The sequence below is a fragment of the Sorex araneus genome, chromosome 3 (genome assembly GCF_027595985.1).
Source record: "Sorex araneus isolate mSorAra2 chromosome 3, mSorAra2.pri, whole genome shotgun sequence".
Lineage (NCBI taxonomy): Eukaryota > Metazoa > Chordata > Mammalia > Eulipotyphla > Soricidae > Sorex > Sorex araneus.
In genome coordinates this window covers 112122184-112133448 of record NC_073304.1, presented here as the reverse complement: position 1 = coordinate 112133448, position 11265 = coordinate 112122184, and the positions used below count along the sequence as shown (strand labels likewise).

At 58.1% G+C, this 11265-nt stretch overlaps 1 protein-coding gene across 1 annotated transcript; it reads right to left on the bottom strand.

The window, feature by feature from the left end:
• Positions 1–1894: 1894 nt before the first annotated feature.
• Positions 1895–8491, bottom strand: POLM (DNA polymerase mu). The gene is made up of 11 exons (XM_004615441.2): positions 8284–8491; positions 7945–8128; positions 7275–7373; positions 7022–7192; positions 6229–6300; positions 4765–4885; positions 3393–3525; positions 3208–3310; positions 2888–3133; positions 2732–2815; positions 1895–2638 (listed from the first exon to the last, which is right to left on the bottom strand). Exons 1-11 carry the CDS (start codon positions 8460–8462, stop codon positions 2552–2554), a joined length of 1479 nt encoding a protein of 492 aa, XP_004615498.2. The 5' UTR covers positions 8463–8491; the 3' UTR covers positions 1895–2551.
• Between the last annotated feature and the right edge of the window lie 2774 nt (positions 8492–11265).

Sequence of the window (11265 nt, the reverse complement as noted above, 5' to 3'; positions counted from 1 at the left end):
GGAGGCCATGCGGGGGAAGGGTGATGCGGGCTGAATGTGGTCTAGAGACTGAACACAGTGGCCACTCAACACCTTTACTGCAAACCAAAACACCTAATTAGAGAGAGAGAACAAAAGGGAATACCCTGCCACAGTGTCGGGGTGGAGTGGGGAGGAGATGGGATTGGGGAGGGTGGGAGGGATGCTGGGTTTACTGGTGGTGGAGAATGGGCACTGGTGAAGGGATGGGTTCTCGAACTTTGTATGAGGGAAACATGAGCACAAAAATGAGTAAATCTGTAACTGTACCCTCACGGTGATTCACTAATTAAAAATAAATAAATAAAAAATAAATAAATTGTATCACTGTGAAAAAAAAAGTGGGGTTTTTTTGGTTTTTGTGTCACACCCAGTGATGTCCAGGGCTGACTCCTGGCGCTGCACTCAGGAATCACTCCTGGCGGTGCTGGGAGGGTATAGGATGCCGGGGACGGAACCTGGTCGGCTGCGTGCCAGGCCAGCGCTCTGCACACCTGTCCTGCCTCTCCAGCGCCTCCAGAAGAGTTTTACAGAGTACTTTACAGTCTTTACAGTATCAAGACATGGAAACAAATACAGTGATCACCAGCTGGTTAAGTAAACCTCTCCTATTTATTCTCAATGGAGTATTACATGGCCATTTAAAAAGATGAAATCTTGCCTTTTGTGACATGGATGGAACCTGAAGTGGTTATACTAAGTGAAATAAGTCAGAGAGTAAAAAAAGAAATTCCCAGATGACTTGACGTTTGGACTATAAATAATCAAAGGGGAGGCCAATAAAGCATGGTGAAAGCCACACTGAAAACTGTGGTGGTGACAAGGGGAAGAGAAAGAGGCTGGCAGGAATGAGTCAGGTGATGACATGGAAAGTACCAGAACCTTGGTGGGGGGAGGGGGAGGTAGATACACAAAGAAGCAAGAAGCTGTACTCCCAAAATTTACATAGCATTGTTTTCAATTCAATTCATTGGTTTCAGTGGTGTTGTATGAATATTTGTTCAGAGGCGCTGAGACAAGGAATGTAAGAGAAATTATTTTTCACGGAGGGCTCAGATTCACTCAGATCCTGTGACAAAGGTGGGGTGTCCTGGGATCACCTTTTATTACCACCCTACTTCACACCTCTGAAAGAAGCAAGGAAGGTACAGAAGAACATGGAGGCATGCACTGTTTCATTATGTCTGCAAGCCAGTTAGTTTCCACCTCCAGAAAGAAATGCTAGCCCAGAGCTTGGGGTGGGGGCGGGGGGGGGGGGCGGCGGGCACACAAGCACCTGGGGGTTGCATATCAAAAACAAGCTGGGTCTGGGCTTCTTGTGAGAAAAGGAAGACCGGTTCTTAGTAATTCTTAGGGTTACTAAGAGTTTGGTTATTCATTGAAGGCAGCTTAGAGAAAGATGTTCAGCCTCGCCCAAACCAGTGTGGACACATGAGTAATCTCACCCATTTTCATGGGTTCTGTGTTCCTGCCGGTCTGCAGGACAGTCTACACAGGCTAACTCTGACCTAGTCTGGCCCCAACAGGAAAGTCAGTGATTTTTTTAAAACTTGAAGTGTTTCCCGTGATTTAAGACAGAGAAGCAATCCTGCTAACATAATTTTAATAAATAGAAGAAAAATTAGTTAAGAAAAATCTCAAAGCTGTACACACATGAAAAAGTTCATTTATTGTACATTAATTTTTTTTTCATTAAATACAGTGAGTGACCAAGAATGTCCCCACATTACAGGTTTTTGAATCAAGAGCAATCAGGGACAGAGAAAGGATCCAGGGGCCAGTGCCACTGTACCATCCCCAGCTGTGCATAGGGACCCTCACCCCATACCCTCCTCCCCCCCAAAAAGTAATTCTGTTATGGCAAAGGTTTCCCAAACCCCAAACACGCCTCAGGCCTCTGCCCTGAGGTTCAGTGACAAGGGCCATACGCCAGCCTTGTTGGTGTCCAGGCAATTAATGGACAGTAGGCAGAAATACATCTTAGGGGGCTGCAGGGGCTTGAGAGGGGCTGTGCAAACTGATTTACTGAGTGAGGTGAGGGGCGCTGAGCCCTGAGTCAGAGTGAGGCCTCTGGGTCTGTTTCCAGGCATCTGACCAGGAGCCACGGTGGTCAGTGTGGGCCCTCTGCTGCCTCCCTCCCACCCCCTCCTGTGCCCTCTCAGGCGGCTACACCCTGTAGCGGCCCCCTGTGGACGCAGAGCTCCAGCCTCCACCTCCCAGCTCCCAGGCCCACATCTGGACGCTCGGTTCTCTGTGCCCACTCAGCTGACCCCATAGCTCAGGGAGGTAAGTGGGCGCCTGGCCCAGGGTCAGGGCTCAACGTGGCCTCACACACAGCTGGCAGGGCTAGTGCCCAGGCAGGAACAACCTCCTGGCCTCTGGGTGGCGGCAGGCACTGCCCTCCTCATCACCGAGGACTGTGGCAAATTCCATGCCCGGTTCCTCGCCGTCGGGACCTGGGAAGGAGGTCAGCAGCATGCCTGCTCTCCGCAGCCACCCAGGGGAGCCTGGGAGGGGGCGCCGGTCTCCAGGATCAGGCATTTCTCTGCTCCGGGGGAAGGTACTCGAGGTCCAGGTGTCTGAAGATGTCTTCCTCAGATGCTGCGTGCAAACACCTCTTCTGCAACAGGACAGGACCTGAGTGACCGGAAGCCGTCCCCAGCAGGGGACACGCGGAAGCGGGGAGCTGCCCCTCGGCGTTCAGACCACACACCTGCTGCGGGTCCCAGAGCCCGTGGCTGTTCAGCCACAGTCCTCGCTCCTTTCGGCTAAAGCGCCGCAGCTCCCGCTCGAAATGCTGCACGAGGGGCCGGGGACAGGTCAGCAGGGCCGCCGCCTGCGCCCCGGGGGCCCCCACACACGCCCTTACCTTAGAGCCGGTCCAGCCGAGCAGGGCAAAGGGGAACTCACTGTCCGGGGCCACCACCAGGTCCACCCGCACAGCCTTCCAGGTGGGCCCAGGCTGCAGGGGGTCCTCCCCGGCCGCCCCCTGGGGGAGCGGCAGGCAGAAGACGCAGAAGCTCCTCTCAAAGGCGTCCATGGTGTGGCTGTGCTGTGGCGGCCCGGCGGTAGCCCTGTGGCAGCGGCGGTGGTACTGGTGGTACAGGAGCAGGCCCTGTGGAGGGGCACTGTGGCTGGCACTGCCCTGACTCCGGGCTGTGAGGTGGGGGTCAGTGAGGGGGGCCTTACCTGCTCCTTCAAGTGCTGCAGCACGGCGGGCAGCAGCCCAGCCTCCCGGCCTTCCTGGGGGTGCGTGATGAGAAAATCCACATCGTGGCCCTGCAGCTTTCCCCTGCGGGGCCCAGCGTCACTCCTAGCCCGAGGCGCCCCCCCAGCCCTTCCCTGAGGACGCCCAGGTCTGCAGGACCCCCTACCTCCGGAAGCCGCCAGCCAGTGTGACAGAGGCCCCAGGAAGGGCCTGATCCACGGCTGCCACCACCAGCTGCCGTAGGGCCTCCACGTCGGGCCACCGGACCAGGGTGCTGAGGTCCCGGAAGTGCTCCAGTCCTGCGGGTGGCACAGTGGTGGCGGTCCCCGGCCTGGCCTCCTCACGCTCCCCTGCCCTGTTGCCCTTCAGAACACTGATCCCACACTCAGACATCACTGTAGGGCCAGCAGAGTAAAGAACCCACAGGCCCCTGTGTCTCTCTCCAGGACCCCAATGGGAACATCCCCCGTCCCCAGCTTTTGTGCTTGATGCTGGGACACTGACACTAACTGCCGGACTATAAGTAGCCGGAGTCTTTGGGGCTGGAGAGATAGTGCACTGGATAGGGCACTTGCCTTGCATGCAGCCAACCTGGGTTCAATCCCCAGAGCCCTCTAGGCTCCCCAATCCCTGCCAGGAGTGATCCCTGAGCACAGAGCCAGGAAGAAGTCCTGAGCACCTTCAGGTGTGGCCCCCAAAACTAACGAACACTAACTAGCCAGGCTGGCCTGGGGCTCGGTGGCGGGCACTTGCTTTGCTCATGTGAGGTGCCGGCCTTGATTTCCAGCACCGCAAATAACCATCATGGCAATAAAAAGACAGAAATCGCCCCTTTCAACGCTGCTTTGGTTTTCCCTCATCACGTGTGGCCAGGAGGCGCCAAGACGCGAGGCAATGGCTGCAGATCTGCAGCTGCCCGTGAGCGGCTGTGGGCGGTTCGGGGAGAGCAGGGCAGGCGGGCAGGCAGCACCTCCACCTCTGCGCCAGGGCATGGAACCAGCGGGAAGCTGCTCCCCCCACCTGCTAGCCAGCAGGCCTGGGGTGTTCCTGCCCCAGATGCCTCCCCTGAGCGCCAGCAGGTCTAGTTTCTGCTCCCACAGGGCGATGCGCCCTAAAGAACACGGAGGGCCTTTGTACACTGGGCGGTGAGAGAACTAGAGCCACACGACCAGCTCTGACGTTCACGGCCGTCCACTGCAGGGAACATGGGCAGGTCCTACCCTGAGCCTCTCTGAAGGTCTGAGACCGGCCTGGGACTGGGGTCACACGGGCGCACTGTGACCCCTGATGCCCCTTGCCCCCAGCAGGCAGCAGCCCGTGTCAACACAGATCACTAGAAACAGTGGCGATGCACAGGGGAACCTGGGTGAAGACCCTTGGACACCCACCCAACAGGGCTCCTTGTCGGCCACCAGGACCCTTCACGGGTTCCTGCCCACCTTTTGTGGAAGGCCTGGGCTGGGCACAGTGCCAGGGGCCTGCTGGTCAGATCTCAGCATCCCAGAAGTCAGGGCTGGGCCAGGTCCAGGCTCACTCACCTACTTCCTGCTGCTGGCTTAGTCTCTGGGGCTGCTCACGCAGGTCCTCCAGAGTCCGCAGGCCGTCCTGGAACCACTGGTCAGCAATTCTCACCCCAACACCGAAGATTCCAGTGAAGAGCTGGGGGATGCCAGGGCAGGGCAGAGGGAGGCAGAGGGTAGCACTGCCCCCGTCCCCCCGCAAAGCATGTGCTCACCTGCCTCCTGGGGCACTCAAAGGGGTGCCAGCACACGGCCTGGAGCCACCCTCACATCTGCCCAGCGGGGGCACTTGGTGGGTCCCCACCTGAGCGTGGGGAAGACCCCGGGAGCACAAGAAAAGGCCTCTCCAGGCCTTGCATGACTTGAACTGGTGAGCCCAGCACCCCCAAACAGCCAACTCCATCCGATCCATCCCTCCATCTGGGAAACAGCACACATGTCCCCACACACCACGGCAGGGGTTCACCCCCACGAGCCCTCTCCTGCCCAGGCAGCAGGGACAACGTGGGCTGTTCACACAGGACCCAGAGGCCCAAGTCGCCAGCTCGGCTGAGTGCAACACGCCCGGCCTGTCTCACTGGGACATCTGAGGCTGAAGCCTGCCTCTCGGGGGCTGAGGCAGATCACCTGCTTCTTCCTCAGACCTCACACAGCTGTCGGGGGCAGTCACCTGGCCTTGCCACTCACTATTCAGAGCCCCTTCCAGGAACTGTCTTAGGGGATGGCCACACACCTGGCAGAGCTGAGGGATCCAAGCTGATTCTCCGGTGCTAACCACGGGCTCCAGCCCTCTGCACTATCCCCTTGGCTGTTTCCAGAATTTTTTCAAAGAGAAACGGAGAGACTGGCTCATGCAGGGCTGGCTGGCTCGGTGGGGCCCGAGATGGGCAGCGGGCAGCGAGGCCCGGAGGCGCTCAGCACTGACCTCTGCGGGCTCCTCCTTCCCAGGAGTAGGCTCCCACTCAGCCTCAGCCCACCTGAGCCCCCTCTTCCTCCGGGACTTCCCTCCCTCCTGCAGCCCACCTGCCAGCCTCTCCCCAGCAGGATAGCAGGACGCTCCCCAAGCAACTTCTGGCAACAAAACCAGGCTGCCACGGCCTCTCGGCTCAGATGCAAGGAGAAGGGGGCAGGAAGACTCCCAGGAACAAGTGCCCAGCACACTGAGAAAAGGCTTCAAAGTAATGTTCCACCGGGGCGAGAGATAAGACATGGGCAAGGCGCTTGCCGTGCATGTAGTCGACCAGGTTTGATGCCGACACCACACATGGTTTCCCCCAAGTACTGGCAGGAATGGCTCCTGTGTCCAGGGCTAGGGATAGGCTCTGAGGACAGCCAGCATGGCCCCAAACAGAATAAAACAATAATCTTCTAAAAGTGATCTAGAAATTCTGTGTCAAAACGAGCTCCTCCCTGGCTGTCTGTCTCTGACCTCTTCGAGCTGGCCGGCTGGGTTTCATGCCTCCCCCGACCCACGGTCTGTACCTTCATGGCCTGGTACCTCTCTGAGCGCCGGACCTTCTCCACCTCCTCGCACACACCTTCTTCCAGCAGCTCCTGAGGTTGGGACAGAGGACAGGCCCAGGCCTCACTGGGAAGAACAGAGGGGCCCAGGCCAGCAGCGCCCAACACTCAGCGGGGAGCTTTGTAAGCTCAGGATTCAGGACTTGGAAATGCCCAGGAGACCGCCACAGCCCCCCACCGGCCCTGAGGCTGGGCGGGAAGCACAGGCCTTCTAAGGTAACGGGAGAACAAGTCTGAGCCACAGTTACCGAGCCAGGTGGTGACTGTGGGTAAATTCACTTAAATTTCAAATATTCTTTGCTACTGTGTAGTGTAGCCAGAAGTGTGTCAAAGGACAATGGAACATTCTGGGTCCATGCATGCTGTCTTTTAAGAAGCTTGCACATATCTGATCGAGGTTCCATGCCAGGCATCCCAATTGGTCCCCCAAGTCTACCAGGAGTGATCCTAGAGCACAGAGCCAAGAGTAACCCCTGAGCATTGCCAGGTGTAGCCCCCAAACAACAGAAACAATATAAAATTTAAAACATCTCTCAGACTCTCTCCTCCCACTAGAGCTGTGTGGCTGACGCCACACCTCCCATGACCTGCAGCTCCCTTCCTTAAGCCTGTCCGGCTCACCGGTGTGGCCCCAATTTCCACGTAAGAAACCTACGTGGGTGGAGTGCAGGTCCACCTGGAGCCTGCCCCCAGTGCCCAGGCCATCCCATGCACTCAGCTCCCAGTCCTGTCCCCCGGCCCTGCGCACACACACCTGGACGACCCTTCTGGAGTGCTCCCCAAAGTGGGGCAGGGCCTGCAGCTGGCTGGCGGCTGCGAGCGGGCTGGGCAGCGCCTTGAGCACTGAGGCTGCCCGGCTGAAGGAGAGACCGCGGCCCTCGCTGCCTTCGAAAACTGCCGCTTCTGCCAGCAGCTCCAGAGCGTCCTGCAGAGAGGGTCAGTGGTCAGGGGGAGGAGGGGCGCCATCCCAGCCTGCCTGGGGTTCCCCGGCCATCCCCAGGGCTTACAGAGAGGTGGGCGTTGTGGTGTGTGAGGGGCGTGGGACGCTGGCAGGCATAGGGCAATAACCATACAGGGTTCGACGGCTCCTTTTCAGGTGTGACCACCTAGAAACGGACATTGTACAGGCCACTCTGGGGCTCCAGGGCTGCTGGACCCCCACAGCTTGGCCTTTCTTGGTTGAGCACCTGGGGCCCCAGGCACACAGGATAGAGGGGGCACACTGTGAGGGCAACTCCCTGCAAGGTGGCATGGTGCAGTGAAAGAGGGGGCAGCTCCTTCCCCTGATGAGCCCCCAAACCTGCTGGAGCACCCCTCCCCATCCCACCTGCATCCTCTTCCAGCTGAAGGAAACCTATGACAGGCAGGCCGAGGGCTTGGAGCCCTCAGTCCAGGGCAGGGCCAGGCGCCGGAGGTGACCACCAGCACTGCCGGCATGGCAAAGGGAGGTGAAGCAATGAACTCTCTACGCTACCAGCACACTGCCCACTTGGGGTCACAGCCTCATCCGCTGTGGGAGCGAAAGGTGGAATGTGCTCAGACTGCACTGAGCAAGGGAGGCTGCGGGTGCAGAGCAGAGGCGGACGGGGCCCTGGCTGCGCACTGGAGGACTGGGCACCGCTGTCCCACGTTGGGCCGAGGCCCGCTGGCCCGGCTGAGAGCAAGAGTCCGGCTCACCTCCAGGCGGTGGCGGCTCTCCACAGGGACAGGCTGCCCCGCGGCCATACTCTCCGTGAACCAGCTGATGTCCAGCAGCGCTGGGCTGTGGCAGCCCGGGGCAGGGGCAGCCTCCTGGCGCTGCCACCAGCGGCCGGCCTCCTCCGCGGAGGTGTGCTCCATCACCACGTGCGTCACCTCGGAGCTGGCGGGGCAAGGGGCCAGGGGGCGCACAACCTGAGCCTGCCACCCTGCCCTCGCTTCCCAGCAAGGGGCAGCTCCTCTCCGCACCCTTCCCCTGCAGCAGCCCCTCCGGGGCCTGTGCTTCGGTCGGTCCCCGCGCCGCCCCTGGGCGCGCACCTGCAGGCGTCCAGCACTCGGAAGCCCTTGGAGCGCGCCAGGTGAGCGAGGAAGGCGCGGCGGCTGCGGCCCATGCGCGGCTCGGCCAGGTACAGGGCGACGTGCGGGAAGCGCGGGCCGGGGGGCGCGGCGCGAGCGGCCGGGACAGCGGACCCAGCCCGCCGCCGTCGGGGCAGCATCGGCTCTGCGGCCCGGCGGCGCCCGGGGAGCTGCGGGAAGGCAGGCGGGCCGGAAGGGAGGAGAGCACGAGGGCGGAAGCCGCGGCCACCCGCGAGTGGCGCTGGGCTGGACGCCAAGCGAACGCGCTCGCTCGCGCCGCCGCTGCAGCCTGACCCGGGTCCCCGCGGCCGGCCCCAGAGGCCACGCCCGCAAAGGCCGCGGCCTATGCAAACAACCCAAAGACACGCCCCTATGCAAATAGATACGAGACACGCCTCCCTGTGAGTCAGAGGACACGCCCCGTACAAATTACCTCCACGGCGGGGGGACACGCCCCTATGCTAATAACCGGGAGACACGCCCCTGTGTTAATAACCGTGAGACGCGGCCCGGAAGGTTCGGATGACACGCCCCTATGCTAATAACGGGAGACACGCCTCCGTAGGGGGTGGGGGGACACGACCCTATGCTAATTACCGGGAGACACGCCTGTATGCAAACAGCGGCGCCAAGTCTCTCTGCAGAGTATGAGAACACGCCTTCTATTTTAATTGCCCTCCGAAAGCTCCAGGAAGGCTCCCCGACTTCTGGGCGTCGGGGTGGACAGGCTCGGGGTGGATGAGGCCCGACCGAGAGAGGGGAGTCTGGGGACGCCCTCAGTGGGACTAGGGTGTAGGGTCTCGTCCTCCGCGGGTGGCAGGGGTGTGTGGACGACGGTCAGTCCTCCAGGGGGCTGCGGGAGGCATCGGTCATCTCGGTGGGGGCAGCGGGGACCTGCTTCTTAGGAGGGACGCATTGGTCGGATCCTTCCCGCTGGTCCCCGAGACAGAGCCGCGGGTAGAGCTCGGGAAACCTCGCAGGTGTTGCTCCAGGTACCTACAGCGTCTCCTCAAACACCTGGGAAAGGCTTTCTGTCAGATGGCATCAGAGCACCTGGACGGCCTCTGGAAAAACGGAAGTAGTCTCCTTCCTGGCTTCTTCACACCAAAATAGAAACCAGATGGATCAACATTTGATTTGGAAAAAAGGTGGAGGGTACGGAGAGACAGGACACATGTCTTGCATGCTGCCAACCCCCTCTCCTCACCACCACATGGTCCTCTGAGCACTGCCAGCAGGTGGGGGACCCGGAGTCTCCAGAGATTCCCCACCTCCCGCCTCCCTCAAAAAAAAAAAAACTTATCGGGGGAGAGAGTCAATGTTTTCATGGTATCACAATAAACTAGAATTAAAAATAAAAGGCAAACGAGTGTTTGAGTTCAATTCTGATACTGTAATTATGAAGTTGGCCTTAAGTAAACATAAAACAAAGTAACAACTAGTGGGGAAATTGGCAATAACACCAGTAGAACTAAATAATTCACCAAAGAAATGCAGCTTGGTAAACTTGCAGCAGCAGGCCTGACCCTGCAATCAGCAGAGAACTGCAGATGTGAGAACCTCCTCACCTGTCGAAAGGTGAGGATGGATGCCACCTATTAGAAGAGGGTGGGAATAGGAGAGTTCTCTCTGTGAAATCCCCATTTATTAAGGCACCAGCATTCATCTAAGGCCCATCATCATGCAGGGTGATTTATCTTGAAATCCTTCTCCAAATTAAATCTGCAAAGACTTTTTTCCAAATAAGGTCACATTCTGACTTTTGGGAAGCCAATTTGGCAACCATATCCAAAGGCAGCAATGACAGCAAGATCATGCTCATTGACTCAGCAAATCTTCTTTCCAGAGTGGGATTGTGTGGAATCTAAAAGTCAGCGTGTAATCACCAAAACCCTGGGGTTTGGGTTTGGTGTTTTGGTGACTTTTTGCTGGATTTTTGGGCCATACTCAGTGGTGCTCAAGGGTTACTCCTGGCTCTTTACTCAGGGATCATTCCTGGAGGGGCTCTAGGAACCATATGGGATGCCAGATATTGAACCTGGGTTAGCCTCATGCAGGGCAAGCAATACCCACTGTTGGCCCCTCATCAACATCTTGGGACTATACTTCCAATCTCTTAATTGTGGCTTGATTTTTCTTGGTGACCAACCTCCACCCAGGAACCATCCAGGTACCACTGAGAGTCATCACCTCATTAGAGCAGAAAGTAGTCCTTCCACCTGGGGGTTAGGAGCCCTATGCCAGGAGCCAGCACACATATTAGGACAAAACATGATCCAAGTGTGCTGACCACTAAGAACGTGTCTGAGGATGGTAAAGGGGCACTGAGCCAGCAGCCATGTGGGAAAGCTGTGTTATTATTTCACAGATGTGGATTCCAGCCCTCAGATCATTCAACCCATGTGCTTTTCCCACCCAGAGCTACTTGCTCCCTCTAAGAGGTGATGGAGGGGCTGCAGCGATGGTACAGCGGGGAGAGCTTGCCCCGCATGCGTCCCTGGCATCTATAAGCCCTCTGACCACTACCAGGAGTGATTCTGGAGTGCAGAGCCAGGAGTAACTCCTGAGCACTGCTGGTGTGGTCCCAACATCAAAAGGAAAGAAAGATGATGAAAAGAGGGTTATTGTTTGTTTTATCTTGCCTATATTTTCTTTATAATTTGTCTACACTATAATAAAGAACTTTGGAATGAGGAGAGTTTATTGGGCCAGTAACAGTGAGAAGATACTGTTGGCCAAGTTGGGGTGCTGAGGCTAGGTCTCTTGGAGTCAGGGGAGAGGTGAGTGAACGGGGGAGGCTCTGGCCACACTGAGATGTCCAAGTCTTCCCCCGCCCCGTTTCTGATGACCCCCAGCAGGAGTATACAGACCCAGCAGCTAGCTAGGATGGGCCACCCAGGGCCACACAGCTTAGGCACAGTGGTCAAGCCCAGGGGACTGTCA

Coding starts and splice junctions, on each gene's coding strand:
- POLM (XM_004615441.2), bottom strand. CDS start 8,462: ATGCTGCCCCGACGGCGGCGGGCTGGGTCCGCTGTCCCGGCCGCTCGC. Junction 6,301..7,021: donor ACTCCAGAAGGGTCGTCCAG/GTGTGTGTGCGC, acceptor TCCCAACCTCAG/GAGCTGCTGGAAGAAGGTGT. Junction 3,311..3,392: donor CTGGCTGGCGGCTTCCGGAG/GTAGGGGGTCCT, acceptor TGGGCCCCGCAG/GGGAAAGCTGCAGGGCCACG.